We start from the raw sequence: 20,000 nt of genomic DNA, 5'->3' as shown, positions 1-20,000 counted from the left end.
TATTATGTTAGATCCACTATGGACTGGACTCTCACACTATTATGTTAGATCCACTATGGACTGGACTCTCACACTATTATGTTAGATCCACTATGGACTGGACTCTCACACTATTATGTTAGATCCACTATGGACTGGACTCTCACACTATTAACTACATCCCCTCCTCACCTATTGCACCGGTCGCCCTGGGGGCCAGGGTCCCCATATTTGCGGTCCCCTCCAAGGTTTCTCATTTTATCCCATGGGGTTGAGTTTTTCCTTGCCCTGATGTGGGACCTGAGCCGCTTTAATTGATTGATTGATTAATTGATTAAAATAGTCGTTTTAAATTCAGTAAGTATTCAATACGACCGTCTAAACTGCCCAAGAAGAATGTCTGTCTCTGTTGGGACAAACAGTTAATCGATCTTAAATGGGGGTATTTTATTTTTAAAATCCACAGGCGCTGAAAAAGCGGAAACGGAAGTCGCCTTAAAGCGGAAAAGTGCCTTTCGACCAATAGGAGCTAATCTTGCAAGTTTAGCGGGGAATTTGTCCCCTCCTTCAAGCCTTCAGTTCGCGGGAAAGAAGAGCCTTCATACTAACACCGAGCAACTACCCGCCGACGATAAATGCACTTTGCCTCCGTAAATATATATTTGGGACCGATCTAAAGCACGGGAATGCTTTTCCGTTCAATTGTTGACAGACGCCTCGGGAGAGCACGGCAGAATGGTGAGTTTAACACGGCTATTTGTCTCCAAGCGTGGTCAGATCAAAGATGATTCCCATTTTGTGGCATTCAATTTATTGCACGATCCAGTTTAATCGAATAATAAAAATCAGTTTTGTCTGCTGTATCGGTTTGAGCCGAAATCTCCATTTGAATGCAATATCATTGACATTTTGGACCAGGCCCTAAGCTGACTTAATAACTAGGATGTAGATTAAACACTACTGGTATTAAACATGTTAAAAAGCAATTGCACATACAATCCTGGTCAAAAGTTTACGCACACGTGTAAAGAACATCATCATCATGGCTGTCTGGAGTCTCCAATCATTTCTACAACTCTTATGTTTTATGATGTAGTGATTGGAGAACATACTTGTTGCTCACAAAAAACATTCATGAAGTTTGCTTATTTTATGAATTTATTATGGCTCTACTGAAAATGTGAGGGTCAAAAGTATACATACAGCAATAAGGTGCTTTTGGTAGCCATCCACAAGCTTCTAGGTTGAATTTTTCACCACAAAATTGCTGCAGTTCAGCTAAATGTGTTGCTTCTCTGACATGGAGTTGTTTCTTCAGCATTGTCCACACGTTTAAGTCAAACTTTTGGAAGGGACGTTCTAAAACCTTCATTCTAGCATGATTTAGCCACTCCTTGACATGTGGTCAGATGAAACAAAAATGTAGCTGTTTGGCCACAATACCCAGCAATATGTTTGAATGAGAAAAGGTGAGGCTTTTAATCCCAGGAACACCAAGCCTACCATTAAGCATGGTGTTGGTAGTATCACATGGACAAAGATAAGACTTTCTGGAGGAAAGTTCTGCGGTCAGACCAAACAAAAATGGAGCTGTTTGGCCACAATACCCAGCAATATGTTTGCAGGAGAAACAGTGAAGCCTTTAATCCTAGGAACACCATGTCTACCGTCAAGCATGGTGGTGGTAGCATCACATGGACAAAGATAAGACCTTCTGGAGGAAAGTTCTGTGGTCAGATGAAACAAAAATGGAGCTGTTTGGCCACAATACCCAGCAATATGTTTGGAGGAGAAAAGGTGAGGCTTTTAATCCCAGGAACACCACGCCTACCGTCATGCATGGTTGTTTGAGGAACACATGGACAAAGATAAGACCTTCTGGAGGAAAGTACTGTGGTCAGACAAAACAAAAATGGAGCTGTTTGGCCACAATACCCAGCAATATGTTTGGAGGAGAAAAGGTGAGGCTTTTAATCCCAGGAACACCATGTCTACCGTCAAGCATGGTGGTGGTAGTATCACATGGACAAAGATAAGACCTTCTGGACAAAAGTTCTGTGGTCAGACAAAACAAAAATGGAGCTGTTTAGCCACAATACCCAGCAATATGTTTAGAGGAGAAAAGGTGAGGCTTTTAATCCCAGGAACACCATGTCTACCGTCAAGCATGGTGGTGGTAGTATCACATGGACAAAGATAAAACCTTCTGGACAAAAGTTCTGTGGTCAGACAAAACAAAAATTGAGCTTTTTGGCCACAATACCCAGCAATATGTTTGGAGGAGAAAAGGTGAGGCTTTTAATCCCAGGAACACCATGTCTACCGTCAAGCATGGTGGTGGTAGTATCACATGGACAAAGATAAGACCTTCTGGAGGAAAGTTCTGTGGTCAGACGAAACAAAAATGGAGCTGTTTGGCCACAATACCCAGCAATATGTTTGGAGGAGAAAAGGTGAGGCTTTTAATCCCAGGAACACCATGTCTACCGTCAAGCATGGTTGTTTGAGGAACACATGGACAAAGATAAGACCTTCTGGAGGAAAGTTCTGTGGTCAGATGAAACAAAAAATGAGCTGATTGGCCACAATACCCAGCAATATGTTTAGAGGAGAAAAGGTGAGGCTTTTAATCCCAGGAACACCATGTCTACCGTCAAGCATGGTGGTGGTAGTATCACACGGACAAAGATAAGACCTTCTGGAGGAAAATTCTGTGATCAGGTGAAACAAAAATGGAGCTGTTTGGCCACCATACCCAGCAATATGTTTGGAGGAGAAAAGGTGAGGCTTTTAATCCCAGGAACACCATGTCTACCATCAAGCATGGTGGTGGTAGTATCACATGGACAAAGATAAGACCTTCTGGACAAAAGTTCTGTGGTCAGACAAAACAAAAATGGAGCTGTTTGGCCACAATACCCAGCAATATTTTTAGACGAGAAAAGGTGAGGCTTTTAATCCCAGGGACACCGTGTCTACCGTCAAGCATGGTTGTTTGAGTATCACATGGACAAAGATAAGACCTTCTGGAGGAAAGTTCTGTGATCAGGTGAAACAAAAATGGAGCTGTTTGGCCACAATACCCAGCAATATGTTTGGAGGAGAAAAAGTGGAGCCTTTAATCCCAGGAACACCACACCTACCGTCAAGCATTGTGGTGGTAGTATCACATGGACAAAGATAAAACCTTCTGGACAAAAGTTCTGTGGTCAGACAAAACAAAAATTGAGCTTTTTAGCCACCATACCCAGCAATATGTTTAGAGGAGAAAAGGTGAGGCTTTTAATCTCAGGAACACCATGTCTACCGTCAAGCATGGTGGTGGTAGTATCACATGGACAAAGATAAGACCTTCTGGAGGAAAGTTCTGTGATCAGACGAAACAAAAATGGAGCTGTTTGGCCACAATACCCAGCAATATGTTTGGAGGAGAAAAGGTGAGGCCTTTAATCCCAGGAACACCATCCCTACGGTCAAGCATGGTGGTGGTAGTATCACATGGACAAAGATAAGACCTTCTGGACAAAAGTTCTGTGGTCGGATGAAACAAAAATGGAGCTGTTTGGCCACAATACGCAGCAATATTTTTAGAGGAGAAAAGGTGAGGCTTTTAATCCCAGGGACACCGTGTCTACCGTCAAGCATGGTTGTTTGAGTATCACATGGACAAAGATAAGACCTTCTGGAGGAAAGTTCTGTGATCAGGTGAAACAAAAATGGAGCTGTTTGGCCACAATACCCAGCAATATGTTTGGAGGAGAAAAGGTGAGCCTTTTTATCCCAGGAACACCATTCCTACCGTCAAGCATGGTGGTGGTAGTATTATGCTATTGGCTTGTTTTGCTGCCAATGGAACTGCTGCTTTAAATGGGACAATGAAAAAGGAGGATTAGCTCCAAATTCTTCAGGACAAGCTAAAACCATCAGCCCGGAGGTTGGGTCTTGGGCACAGTTGGGTGTTCCAACAGGACAATGACCCCAAACACACCTCAAAAGTGGTAAAGGAATGGCTTTCCCAAAGTCCTGATGTGTGGACAATGCTGAAGAAACAAGTCCGTGTCAGCAAAGCAACACATTTAGCTGAACTGCAGCAATTTTGTGGTGGAAAATTCAACCTAGAAGCTTGTGGATGGCTACCAAAAGCGCCTTATTGCAGTGAAACTTGCCAAGGGACATGTAAGCAAATATGAACATTGCTGTACGTATACTTTTGACCCTCACATTTTCAGTAGAGTCATAAAAAATTCATAAAATAAGCAAACTTCATGAATGTTTTTTGTGAGCAACAAATATGTGCTCCAATCACTACATCACAAAAAGATAAGGGTTGTAGAAATGATTGGAAAGTCAAGACAGCCATGACATGATGTTCTTCACAAGTGTATGTAAACTTTTGACCAGGATTGTAGGTTTGGTACAATTGATTTATGCATTGCAGCAAAAAAAGCATGAATACGATGCAGAATGTTGCACAATTCCTAATAATAATCATTACAGAGGTGGGTAGTAACGCGCTACATTTACTCCGTTACATCTACTTCAGTAACTTTTGGGATAAATTGTACTTCTAAGAGTAGTTTTTATGCTTGAGTATATTTATGGAGAAGAATCGCTACTTTTACTTCGCTCCATTTATCTACATTCAGCTCGCTACTCACTACTTTTTCTTTATCGATCTGTTAATGCACGTTTTGTTTGTTTTGATTTTGTCAGACACGCATTCTAAGTAGGATGTATCACATGCCTGCTTTTCACCAATCACATGCAGTCACTGGTGACGTGGGACCAATCAAACCGAGCCAGGCGGTCACGTGACCGTCACATGTCGAATCCGACCTAAAAAAGTTGAAAAACTTATTGGGGTGTTACCATTTAGTGGTCAATTGTACGGAATATGTACTGTACTGTGCAATCTACTAATACAAGTTTCAATCAATCAATCAAAAGTGTAAAGGAAAAAAGACACTTTATTTCGACCGTACTTCCCGTCAAAAGCCTAAAGGCTGATCGCACAGTTCCTGTCTTCACAATAAAAGCCTGCGTTAACAAAATAAGAGTCTCCGAAAGCCAGCCCTAACAAGCTAACAAGCTACGGAGTTTGCCGCCAATGTATTTCTTGTAAAGCGTAAAAAAACGAATATGGAAGCTGGACAAATAAGATGCCAAAAACCAACGACTTTCATGTGGTATCAGACAGGAAAGAGGAACTTTTTTTCTCTTCCATTTGAAAACGTGGACGTTATCAGCACTATGCTGTCTGATTCCAATCAATGCAAGTCATCAGAATCAGGTAATACACCAACTTATATTCTTTTCTTCATGAAAGATAGGAATCTATGTGTTAAACATGCATGTATATTCATTAAAACACCTTCAACATGTCAACAAAAACGGCAAAATAGATAAATATAAATGATATACTATATGTAAATGTATGTATTTATGTATGTATATATATATATATATATAAGATATGTGTGTATATGTATATATGAGGTAGATCACCTCGACTTTGTCATTTATTAAGTAATTGATTAACGTTGAAAAACTTATTGGGGTGTTAGCATTTAGTGGTCAATTGTAGGGAATATGTACTGTACTGTGCAATCTACTAATACAAGTTTCAATCAATCAATCAAAAGTGTAAAGGAAAAAAGACACTTTTTATTTCAACCGTACTTCCCGTCAAAAGCCTAAAGACTGATCGCACAGTTCCTGTCTTCACAATAAAAGCGCCGCTCCATCATGCCTGCGCTAACAAAATAAGAGTCTCCGAAAGCCAGCGCAAACAAGCTAACAAGCTACGGAGTTTGCCGCCAATGTATTTCTTGTAAAGTGTATAAAAACGAATATGGAAGCTGGACAAATAAGATGCCAAACACCAACGACTTTCATGTGGTATTAGACGGACAGGAGGAACTTTTTTTCTCCTCCATTTGAAAACGTGGATGTTAATTCCAATCAATGCAAGTCATCAGAATCAGGTAATACACCAACTTATATTCTTGTCTTCATGAAAGATAGGAATCTATATGTTAAACATGCATGTATATTCATTAAAACACCTTCAACATGTCAACAAAAACGGCAAAATAGATAAATATAAATTATATACTGTATGTAAAAAAAAAAAAAAAAAAAATATATATATATATATATATATATATATATATATATATATATATAAGATATGTGTGTATATTATATATATATATATATATATATATATATATATATATATATTATTGTCACCAATGTCCCACTGGGTGTGAGTTTTCCTACCGAGGATGTCGTGGTGGTTTGTGCAGCCCTTTGAGACACTAGTGATTTAGGGCTATATAAGTAAACATTGATTGATTGATTGATATGTGTGTGTGTGTATATATGTGAGGTAGATCACCTCGACTTGGTCATTTATTAAGTAATTGATTAACGTTGAAAAACTTACTGGGGTGTTAGCATTTAGTGGTCAATTGTATGGAATATGTACTGTACTGTGCAATCTACTAATACATATTTTAGTCAATCAATCAATGAATGCCTACTGAGCCGCGTTGCTGTTTAGTTATTGTGGCTCAATGTGCCTTATTTTTTTTTATTTTAATGTACTAATTTTTAATATATATTATTGTTTTAGTTGCTTAAGAGATATTCCTGGCTCTGAATTTGCTCATTGCTATTTTTATGTTTTTGTGCATTATTTGTTGCCGTCATCATTAAACAAACAGGTTACTCATCAGTTACTCAGTACTTGAGTAGTTTTTTCACAACATACTTTTTACTTTTACTCAAGTCAATATTTGTGTGACTACTCCTTACTTTTACTTGAGTAATACATCTCTAAAGTAACAGTACTCTTACTTGAGTACAATTTCTTGCTACTCTACCCACCTCTGAATAATAATAATAATAATAATAATAATAATAATAATGGGTGTTTCCTTCTAGCCCTTCCTGCACAGCCCTGGTCCAAGTACCCCCTGGGGTCCTTCCTGCAAGGCTACCAGTGTGTTTGCCACGATGAACACATCTCCTACGGGAACCTCGGGGATTCTGTCCCACCGTTCGGATTGTCTTTCTCCTCAGGTAAACCCCCAGCTCTTTATAATCAGGTGACACCACATGAAAATGTGATTTATTTAACTACACCCCAGCAAGGGAGACTCAGGACGTTCTTGCCGTGGCGAATGAAGAAGGTATTGTTAGGATTTACAACACAGAAGGACGAGGAAAGCCACTTCTTAAAGGTACACACCCCTTTTTTTTTTTTGTAGCTGCATCATTTTTGGAGGAGTATTAATGTTGAGCGTGTGTTCTTGCAGAATGGCTGGCTCATGAGAACGCCGTCTTTGACATAGCCTGGGTACCAGGGGAGTCTCAGTTGGTAAGACCCAAGTCATCACTAGTGTGTGTGTGTGTCTTATTTACCACTTTGTGGCTGTAGGTGACTGCTGCAGGCGACCAGATGGCCAGCTTGTGGGACGTCAAGTCAGGGGAGCTTTTAGGCAGCTTTAAGGGCCACCTTTGCAGCCTCAAATCTGTCACCTTTGCTCCAGAGGACAAAGGTATTGTGGGATTCTATTAGATCACGGGTATCAAACCCAAGGCCACAATATAGGAAGCCGTCTTTAGGAAATTCATGGACAATGTCATTTTGGGAGGAACACTTTTTTCTTTGTTTTATTCGGGGGGAAAAATCAGAATTTTATAACAAAAACGTCAACATTTTACTACAAAAAAAAATATCTGAATTTTATTACAAATGTCAAAATTTTACTACAAAAAAAATCTGAATTTTATATAAAAAACATCAAAACTTTATTATAAAAAAGTCTGTGTTTTATAACAAACATCAAAATTTTCCTACAAAAAAAATCTGAATTTTATAACAAAAACAACAAAATTTTATACCAAAAAATATCAGAATTATCAAACAAAAACATCAACATTTTACAAAAAAACCCTGAATTTTACAACGAATCTAAATTTTAATACAAAAAAATGTGAATTTTATAAGAAAAACATGAGATTTTTAATATAAAAAAATCTGAACTTTATAAAAAAAAACCATCAACATTCTAGTACAAAAAAATATGAATTTTATAACAAAAACATCAACATTTTACTACAAAAAGATCTGAATTGAAAAAAAAATACATCAACATTTTACTGCAAAAAATATTAATTTTATCACAAAAAATCAACATTTTACTACAAAAAAAGATCTGAAATTTATAACAAAAACATCAAAATTTTACTACAAAAAATATGTATTTCTATAACAAAAACATCAACATTTTACTACAAAAGATCTGAATTTATAACAAAAACAAATTTTACTACAAAAAAATCTGAATTTTACAACAAATCTAAATTTTAATCCATAAAAATATCTCAATTTTAAAACAGAATCATCAACATTTTAATACCAAATCTGAACTTTATAAAAAAAATTCTAATAAAATTTTTAAAAATCTGAATTTTATAACAAAAACATAAACATTTTACTACAAACAATCTGAATTTTTAAAAACAAAAACATTAACATTTTACTACAAAAAAATAATTTTATAACAAAAACATAGAAATTTCACTACAAAAAAAAATCTGAATTTTATAACAAAAACTTAAAAATTTTACTACAAAAAGATATAATTTTATAACAAAAACATAAAATGTCACTACAAAAAAATCTGGGATTCTATTAGATCACGGGTATCAAACCCAAGGCCACAATATAGGAAGCTGTCTTTAGGAAATTCATGGAAAATGTCATTTTGGGAGGAACACTTTTTTCTTTGTTTTATTCGGGGGGAAAAATCTGAATTTTATAACAAAAACGTCAACATTTTACTACAAAAAAAATATCTGAATTTTATTACAGATGTCAAAATTTTACTATAAAAAAAAATCTAAATTTTATATAAAAACATCAAAATTTTACTACAAAAAAAATCTGAATTTTATAACAAACATCAAAATTTTACTACAAAAAAATCTAAATTTTATAACAAAAACAACAAAATTTTTATACCAAAAAATTTCAGAATTTTCTAACAAAAACATCAACATTTCACAACAAAAAAATCTGAATTTTACAACGAATCAACTAAATTTTAATACAAAAAAATATGTGAATTTTATAAGAAAAAAATGAGATTTTTAATACCAAAAAATCTGAACTTTATAAAAAAAACATCAAAATTCTACTACAAAAAATAGGAATTTTATAACAAAAACATCAACATTTTACTACAAAAAGATCTGAATTTTATTTAAAAAAAGACATAAATTTTACTACAAAAATATGAATTTTATAACAAAAACATCAACATTTTACTACAAAAAAGATCTGAAATTTATAACAAAAACATCAAAATTTTACTACAAAAAATATGTATTTTATAACAAAAACATCAAAATTTTACTACAAAAGATCTGAATTTATAACAAAAACAAATTTTGCTACAAAAAATCTGAATTTGACAACAAATCATCTAAATTTTAATCCATAAAAATATCTCAATTTTAAAACAGAATCATCAACATTTTAATACCAAATCTGAACTTTATAAAAAACTTTCAAATAAAATTTTAAAAAATCTGAATTTTATAACAAAAACCTAAACATTTTACTACAAAAAAATCTGAATTTTATAAAACAAAAACATTAACATTTTACTACAAAAAAGTAATTTTATAACAAAACATAGACATTTCACTACAAAAAAAAATCTGAATTTTATAAAAAAACAAAAATTTTACTACAAAAAGATATAATTTTATAACAAAAACATAAAATGTCAGTACAAAAAAAATCTGAATTCTATTAGATCACGGGTATCAAACCCAAGGCCACAATATAGGAAGCTGTCTTTAGGAAATTCATGGAAAATGTCATTTTGGGAGGAACACTTTTTTCTTTGTTTTATTCGGGGGGGAAAAAATCTGAATTTTATAACAAACATCAAAATTTTACTACAAAAAAAATCTAAATTTTATAACAAAAGCAACAAAATTTTAATACCAAAAAATTTCAGAATTTTCTAACAAAAACATCAAAATTTCATAACAAAAAAATCTGAATTTTACAACGAATCAATTAAATTTTAATACAAAAAAATATGTGAATTTTATAAGAAAAAAATGAGATTTTTAATACCAAAAAATCTGAACTTTATAAAAAAAACTATCAAAATTCTACTACAAAAAATATGAAATTTATAACAAAAACATCAAAATTTTACTACAAAAAATATGTATTTTATAACAAAAACATCTAAATTTTACTATCCATCGAATTGTGCAATGTGAAAGTAGCGATAGAATCAATAGTAAAATTGTGAAATTTACCGTGGTTTCACAGCATTTTTACTTTTTTTTACTGTAATAAACTGTGGTGCTGTATTGTCATTAAAGTTAAAGTACCAAAGTAATACACCCAAAAATCTGCAGTTGTTGACTTGCGATAAAAAAAAAAACTTTTACTGTAAAAATGCATTTTTTTTATTTACAGTAAAAAAAAAGTACATTTTACAGTAAAATTCTGGCAACTGAGCTGCCTTTTTCCCCACAAACACAGCAGTAGTGTTATTCCATTTCAAGTAATATGCACTACATTTTAAGGTAAAATTGTTGCAACTTAACATATTTTTTTACATTTTAGTTTAAAAAAAATAGACTGGTAAACTTTAACACCTCTGTGTTAGAGAGAAAATGTGTCATTTTGGTGCATGCATGATGGAAGTAAGCATGGCCATGATTTGGGAGAAGGACATGTCTGACATGACAGTTTTGGCTCCTGCATTTTTCCACCTTCAAAAAATTGAATGGAGACAAGTCCAAAACTTGTGCCAGGCGGAAAATTGCCACTCATACTGAAGCTTGTCTCTTTAGACCGCCCACAAGCTCATTGATTGGATTTCTGGTGCTGCTCCATGATTGACAGCATGCAGCAGCTAACCAGTCAGTTTTTTACATTTTGTCCAACTCCAATTTAAAAAATAAATAAATAAATAAATTAAAAAAAATTGTGATACACATGATGGTATCATTCTAAAACGTGTTGTGCCTTTCAAAGAGTAACACGTTTTGGAACGATATAACATCAAAATAGAAGCTGCAGATGGTGTGTTTGACGGAGAACAGTTCTTCAGGCCGCAAACTGATGGCTCCTGGATCAACGGGGACTCTGCTGGTTTCAGGCAATGACATAACAATGTACTTTTTTGTTGTTGTTTTATCTGGGGGGGGAAAAAAAATCAGAATTTTATAACAAAAACATAAAAATTTTACTACCAAAAATTTTTGGAATTTTATAACAAAAACGTCAACATTTTACTACAAAACAATCCAAATTTTAGAACAAAAAACATCAAAATGTTACTACAAAAACATCAGATTTTTATAACAACATCACAATTTTACTCCATAAAAATCTGAATTTTATAACAAAAACATTAACATTTTACTACAAAAAAATCTGAATTTTATAACAAATCGTCAAAATTTTACTACAAAAAAATCTGAATGTTATAACAAAAACATCAACATTTTACTTAAAGTATATGAATTTTGTAACCAAAACATTTTACTACAAAAAATCCGAATTTTATAACTAAAATATTTACACATTAGTACAAAAAAATCTGAATTTTATCACAAATCATCAAAATTTTGGTACAAAAAAAATAAATCGAAATTTTATAACAAAAACATCAAAATTTTACTACAAAAAAATCAGAATTTTTTAACAAAAACATCAAGATTTTATTACAAAAAAGGTTGAATTTTATAACAAACGTCAACATTTCACTACAAAAAAAAATCGGAATTTTCTAACAAAAACATAAAAATGTTACTCCAAAAAAGATCCAATTTTTATCACAAAAACATCACAATTTTACTACAGACAAATCTGAATTTTATAACAAATCATCAAAATTTTACTACAAAAAAATCAGAATTTTATAACAAAAACATCAAGATTTTATTACAAAAAAGGTTGAATTTTATAACAAACGTCAACATTGCACTACAAAAAAAAAATCAGAATTTTATAAGAAAAACATCAAAATGTTACTCCAAAAAAGATACGATTTTTATAGCAAAAACATCACAATTTTACTACAGAAAAATCTGAAATTTATAACAAAAACATTAACATTTTACTACAAAAAAAAATCTGAATTTATAACAACTCATCAAAATTTTAGTAAAAAAAAAATCTGAATTTTATAACAAAAACATCAAGATTTTATTACAAAAAAGGTCTGAATTTTATAAAAAAACGTCAACATTTCACTCCCCAAAAAAATCGGAATTTTATAACAAAAACATGAAAATGTTATTTCAAAAAAGATCCGATTTTTATAACAAAAACATCACAATTTTACTTCAGACAAATCTGAATTTTATTTTAAAAAAATCAGAATTTTATAACAAAAACATCAAGATTTTATTACAAAAAAGGTCTGAATTTTATAACAAACGTCAACATTTCACTCCAAAAAAAATCAGAATTTTATAACAAAAACATGAAAATGTTACTTCAAAAAATATCCGATTTTTATAACAAAAACATCACAATTTTACTTCAGACAAATCTGAATTTTATAAAAAAAAACATTAACATTTTACAACAAAAAAATCTACATTTTATAACAACTCATCAAAATTTAAGTACAAAAAATCTTAATTTTATAACAAAAACAACATTTTACTTCAAAAAATCTGAATTTTATAAACAAAACGTTAACATTTTACTACAAAAAATCTGAATTTTGTAACAGAAACGTCAACATTTTACCACAAAAAAAAATGTGAATTTTATAACAGAAATGTCAACATTTAACCACAAAAAAATCAGATTTTTATAACAAAAACATCACAATTTTACTTCAGACAAATCTGAATTTTATTAAAAAAAACATTAACATTTTACTACAAAAAATCTGAATTTTATAACAACTCATCAAAATTTAAGTACAAAAAATCTTAATTTTATAACAAAAACATCAACATTTTACTTCAGAAAATCTGAATTTTATAAACAAAACGTCGACATTTTACCACAAAAAAAATCTGAATTTTATAACAGAAACGTCAACATTTCACCACAAAAAAATCTGATTTTTATAACAAAAACATCACAATTTTACAAAAAAAAAAAATCTTAATTTTATAAAAAAAACATTAACATTTTACTACCCCAAAAAATCTGAATTTTATAAGAAATCATTAAAATTTTACTACAAAAATAAAATCTGAATTTTATAACAAAAAGTCTTATAATAGTAGAAAACAATCCAGGAAAGGTGGTCTTGTTTTACGAGAATAAACATTTTTTTAAGTAGTTTGCCAGAAGCATGTAGATGAATGATGAACATGAAGTTATTTGATCTTCTTCCAGCTGTGTTCTGTACCGGTGCTAGAGATGGAAATATTCTAGTCTGGGATACACGCTGCAGCAAAAGAGGTACCAATTCCAAGCTCCTCCCTTTGCAGGCACACAATATTCATCCCTGGTTTCCTTTTCAGATGGTTTCTACAAACCGGTCAAGCAGATCTGCGGCGCTCACAACAAAGCAGACGCCAACCCCCCGGGGTCCAGAAGCAAGAAGCGACGACTCAGCACTCGTGGAATGGCTCCGAGTGTGGTGAGTTCCCCGGACAGGCGAGCGCCCTTTAGCCAGCTGGAGAGGACTCTTATTTTGAAAAGTGTTTTGCAGGACACCCAGCAAAGTGTCACTGTGGTTTTGTTTCGAGATCAGCACACGCTCATCTCTTCTGGCGCCGTGGATGGGTAAAGACTGACTTAAGTTCTTTTTCAAATGCACTTCTAAACTAACTTGTATTCCATCTGTGAAGTGTTGTTAAGATGTGGGACTTGAGGAAAAACTACACGGTGCACCATCACGATCCAGTAGCCCTGCAGACCTTCCTGTATCCTGGTTCTTCCATGCGCGTGCGTCTGGGTTAGTTTTGCACTTTTTACTCGCCGGAAACGTAGAGCAGTGCATAGCAATGCTCCGTAATGTGACTGGAGCTTTTCTGCTTGTGTTTGCAGGTTATTCCGGGCTGGTGTTGGACTCCACAAGATCCAACGTCATGTGCAACTGCACTGACGACACCATTTACATGTTCAACGTCAGTGGAGTCAAAAGCAGCCCGGGTAAGCAAACTATTGACAAACCTCACAATATGGGAAGGTGTCTTCAGGAAATTCATGGAAAATGTCATTTATTTATTCAGAAAATAAAAATCAGAATTTTATAACAAAAACATCAAAATGTTACTACAAAAAAAATATGAACTTTATAACAAAAACATAGTCTTTTACTACAAAAAATTCTGAATTTTATAACAAAAACATCAAAATGTTACTAAAAAATGTTTTGATTTATAACAAAACAACAAAATTTTACTACAAAAAAATATGAATTTTATAACAAAGCATCACAATTTTACTAAAAAAAAATATGACTTGTATAACGGAAACAAAACAATTACTACAAAAAAATCAGAAAATTATAACAAAACATCAAAATTTTACTACAAAAAAATCATCTAAATTTTATAACAAAAAATAATCAGAATTTTATAACAAAAACATCAAAATTTTAATACCCAAAATATCTGAACTTTATAATAAAACTTTAAAATTTCATTTTTAAAAAAATCTGTATTTTGTACCAAAAACGTCAACATTTTACTGCTAAAAATATCAGAATTTTATTAAACAAAAACATCAGAATTTTACTACGGAAATATGAATTTTATAACAAAAACATCAACATTTTACCCAAAAAAGATCTTAATTTTATAACAAAAACATCAACATTTTATTACACAAAAATCTGAATTTGACAACAAATCATCTAAATTTTAATACAAAAAAATATCTGAATTTTACAACAAAAAAATCAACATTTTAATTACCAAAAAATCAGAACTTTATAAATTATGAATTTTATAACAAAAACGTCAAGATTTTATGACAAAAAAATAGGAATTTTATAACAAAGCATCACAATTTTACTAAAAAAGATCTGACTTGTGTAACGGAAACAAAAAAATGACTACAAAAAAAATCTGAAAATTACAACAAAACATCAAAATTTTACTACAAAAAAAATCTGAATTTTACAACAAATCATCTAAATTTTATAACAAAAAATAATCAGAATTTTATAACAAAAACATCAACATTTTAATACCCAAAATATCTGAACTTTAGAATAAAACTTTAAAATTTCATTTTTAAAAAAAATCTGCATTTTGTACCAAAAACGTCAACATTTTACTGCTAAAAATATCAGAATTTTATTAAACAAAAACATCAAAATTTTACTACAAAAATATGAATTTTATAACAAAAACATCAACATTTTACCAAAAAAAAGATCTGAATTTTATAACAAAAACATCAACATTTTATTACACAAAAATCTGAATTTGACAACAAATCATCTAAATTTTAATACAAAAAATATCTGAATTTTACAACAAAAAATCAACATTTTAATTACCAAAAAATCAGAACTTTATAAATTATGAATTTTATAACAAAAACGTCAAGATTTTACGACAAAAAAATATGAATTTTATAACAAAGCATCACAATTTTACTAAAAAAGATCTGACTTGTGTAATGGAAACAAAAAAATGACTACAAAAAAATCTGAAAATTACAACAAAACATCAAAATTTTACTACAAAAAAAATCTGAATTTTACAACAAATCATCTAAATTGTATAACAAAAAATTATCAGAATTTTATAACAAAAACATCAAAATTTTAATACCCAAAATATCTGAACTTTATAATAAAACTTTAAAATTTCATTTTTAAAAAAATCTGCATTTTGTACCAAAAACGTCAACATTTTACTGCTAAAAATATCTGAATTTTATTAAACAAAAACATCCAAATTTTACTACAAAAATATGAATTTTATAACAAAAACATCAACATTTTACCCAAAAAAGATCTGAATTTTATAACAAAAACATCAACATTTTATTACACAAAAATCTGAATTTGACAACAAATCATCTAAATTTTAATACAAAAAATATCTGAATTTTACAACAAAAAATCAACATTTTAATACCCCAAAAAATCAGAACTTTATAAATTATGAATTTTATAACAAAAACGTCAAGATTTTACTACAAAAAATTTTGAATTTTATAACAAAGCATCACAATTTTACTAAAAAAAAATATGACTTTTATAACAAACTAAAAAATTACTACAAAAAAAATCTGGAAATTATAACAAAACATCAAAATTTTTCTACAAAAAAAATCTGAATTTTACAACAAATCATCTAAATTTTATAACAAAAAATAATCAGAATTTTATGACAAAAACGTCAAAATTTTAATACCCAAAATATCTGAACTTTATAATAAAACTTTAAAATTTCATTTAAAAAAAAAATCTGCATTTTTTACCAAAAACGTCAACAATGTACTGCTAAAAATATCTGAATTTTATTAAACAAAACCATCAAAATTTTACTACAAAAATATGAATTTTATAACAAAAACATCAACATTTTACCAAAAAAAGATCTGAATTTTATAACAAAAACATCAACATTTTATTACACAAAAATCTGAATTTGACAACAAATCATCTAAATTTTAATACAAAAAAATATCTGAATTTTACAACAAAAAATCAACATTTTAATACCAAAAAAATCAGAACTTTATAAATTATGAATTTTATAACAAAAACGTCAAGATTTTACTACAAAAAACGTGTATTTTATAACAAAAACATAATATTATGAGTAAAAAAAGATCTGATTTTTATAACAAAAACATCAATTTACTACAAAAAAGATCTGAATTTTATAACAAAAACATCATTTTACTACAAAAAATCTGAATTTCATAACAAATCATCAAAATTTTACTACAAAAAACCCTGAATTTTATAACAGAAACATAAAAATTTTACTACATAAAATGTGATTTTGTAACAAAAACATCACAATTTTACTACAAAAAAAAATTCGGAATTTTACAACAAATCATGTAAATTTTAGATGATTTGACAAAAGCATCCAAATTTGAATACCAAAAAAAACAACTTTATGGCAAAAACGTTTAAATTTAATATAAAAAATCTGAATTTTATAACAAAAACATAAATTTACTACCAAAAAACAGAGTTTTATGACAAAAACATCAACATTTTACTGCAAAAAAAATCCTGCATTTTATCGCAAAAAAGTCTTATAATAGTAGAAAAAATCTAGTAAAGTGGGTCTTATTTTACTAAAAAACCCATTTATTTTATTAAAAAAACATACTTTGCCAGAAAAAAACTTTTTACCAGAATGATTTAATCCTATTTTACAAGGAAAAAACATCTTATTTTAATAAAAAATAACATTATCTGGAAAAGACATTTGCCAAAAAGTCACATATTTACTCGGAAATATCTAAATTTAACTAGAAAAAAAACTTTTTCATAGTATATAAAAACTTTCCCTTTATAAAAAAACACCAGTAAAAACAGAGAGCTTATTTTATTGATAAAATGTATTATCAGAAAAACTTTTTTTTTTACCATGAAATATTTCTTATTTTACTCAGAAAAGAAAATTCTGAGAAAAAACATTGTTGTTTTTAAAACAACCCAAAAAACTTTCTCCCTGAAAAGTTTTACTACCAAATACATTTTGGAGAAACACTGAACATTTAGTAAGAATTGGTTTGAACATTTTACTTCAAACAAAGTGTTATTACACTAGAGAAAAACATTGGATGTATTCTTTTAACATTACTACTTTTCTGTCTAAAAACGTCTCCCAAATGTTCCTAAAAACACAGCTTTATTCTCTAAATGTTAATTGTTTTGTACTTGAATCTTTGAACAGTACAGTAAACTCCCTTGATTGACGCTGGCTAACCTCCAGACTACATCCAGTATTTTACCCATGCTGATCACTAGATGGAGCTATCAAGTTGTGTCCTATTGAAAATGGGTGAGGTAAAAGAAGAGGGTACTGTTCACAAAAGCAATATGCAGCTGTGTGCTTGCTAAAACTGTCTCAGATAATTGTAATGGTCCAAAAAAAGCACATTAAATAGAATATAAAGTACTTTATTGATCCCTGGGGGAATTTTAGCTCCACAGTTAGCTCACAATACACAATAAACACTTTGGTATTTTTTACATGTGAATAACATAAATACAGTCTATAATACAGCATTATTCACATGTGAATGATATAAATACAGTCTATTAGACAGCATTATTCACATGTGAATAATATAAATACAGTCTATTATACAGCATTATTCACATGTGAATAACATAAATACAGTCTATTAAACAGCATTATTCACATTTGAATAAAACAATAGTCTATAATACAGCATTATTCACATGTGAATAACATAAATACAGTCTATTAAACAGCATTATTCACATTTGAATAAAACAACAGTCTATTATACAGCATTATTCACATTTGAATAATATAAATACAGTCTATTATACAGCATTATTCACATCTGAATGATATAAATACAGTCTATTAAACAGCATTATTCACATTTGAATAAAACAATAGTCTATAATACAGCATTATTCACATGTGAATAACATAAATAGTCTATTAAACAGCATTATTCACATTTGAATAAAACAATAGTCTATAATACAGCATTATTCACATGTGAATAACATAAATACAGTCTATTATACAGCATTATTCACATGTGAATAATATAAGTACAGTCTATTATACAGCATTATTCACATGTGAATAACATAAATACAGTATTAAACAGCATTATTCACATTTGAATAAAATAATACAGTCTATTATACAGCATTATTCACATGTGAATATATATATTCACATATTTATATATATAAATATTCACATATTTATATATATATAAATACAGTCTATTATACAGCATTATTCACATGTGAATAATGCTGTATAATAGACTGTATTTATATTATTCACATGTGAATAATATAAATATAGTCTTACACAGCATTATTCACATGTTAATAATATAAATACAGTATTATACAGTATTATTCACATGTGAATGATATAAATACAGTCTATTATACAGCATTATTCACATGTGAATAATATAAATACAGTCTATTATACAGCAATATTCACATGTGAACAACATAAATACAATCTTTTATACGGCATTATTCACTCCTGAATAACATAAATACAGTCTGTTATATAGTATTATTCACATTTGAATAATATAAATACATTATACATTTACAGTACATGTACAGTCAAAATGAAAATATGCATTGTACAATCTGATGGCTGTTTATATATATATATATATATATATATATATTTATATATATATATATATATATATATATATATATATATATATATGTATGTATGTATGTATGTATGTATATATATATATATATATATATATATATATATATATATATATATGTATATATATATGTATGTATGTATGTATGTATGTATATATATATATATATATATATATATATATGTATGTATGTATGTATGTATGTATATATATATATATATATATATATATATATATATATGTATGTATGTATGTATGTATATATATATATATATATATATGTATGTATGTATGTATATATATATATATATATATATATATATATATATATATATATATATATATATATGTGTATGTATATATATATATATATATATATGTATGTAATATATATGTGTGTGTATATATATATATATATATATATATATATATATGAGAAGATAAGATAAGGATCCTCATTCCTGTTTCCCTCCACAGAGGCAGTGTTCAGTGGGCACCAAAACTCATCCTTTTACATCAAGTCCACAATTAGCCCAGATGACCAGTTCTTGGCCAGCGGCTCCAGTGACAACAACACATACATCTGGAAGGTACGTCACAATAGGAGACGGGAGGCCTCGTTCTCCACCATTCCAAAGCAGCGTTTGTTCCTTCATGG

The 20,000-nt window shown here is 30.0% G+C and overlaps 1 protein-coding gene across 1 annotated transcript in view; it reads left to right on the top strand.

Annotated features, from left to right (window-relative positions):
* Positions 1-493: 493 nt before the first annotated feature.
* The window catches only part of dtl (denticleless E3 ubiquitin protein ligase homolog (Drosophila)), a 29,252-nt gene continuing 9,745 nt past the window's right edge, over positions 494-20,000 (top strand). The window contains exons 1-11 of the mRNA XM_061886839.1: positions 494-717; positions 6,928-7,065; positions 7,134-7,226; positions 7,302-7,363; positions 7,424-7,544; positions 13,391-13,456; positions 13,519-13,637; positions 13,710-13,783; positions 13,849-13,955; positions 14,048-14,152; positions 19,820-19,932. Coding sequence (XP_061742823.1) covers positions 666-717; positions 6,928-7,065; positions 7,134-7,226; positions 7,302-7,363; positions 7,424-7,544; positions 13,391-13,456; positions 13,519-13,637; positions 13,710-13,783; positions 13,849-13,955; positions 14,048-14,152; positions 19,820-19,932 — 1,050 coding nt within the window. The 5' untranslated portion in view covers positions 494-665. The remainder of the gene's footprint in view (positions 718-6,927; positions 7,066-7,133; positions 7,227-7,301; positions 7,364-7,423; positions 7,545-13,390; positions 13,457-13,518; positions 13,638-13,709; positions 13,784-13,848; positions 13,956-14,047; positions 14,153-19,819; positions 19,933-20,000) is intronic.

This window comes from Nerophis ophidion, linkage group LG24 (assembly GCF_033978795.1).
Source record: "Nerophis ophidion isolate RoL-2023_Sa linkage group LG24, RoL_Noph_v1.0, whole genome shotgun sequence".
NCBI classification, from domain to species: Eukaryota; Metazoa; Chordata; class Actinopteri; order Syngnathiformes; family Syngnathidae; genus Nerophis; species Nerophis ophidion.
Note: the sequence above shows the minus strand (reverse complement) of the source record. Positions and strands in the feature narration are given on the sequence as shown.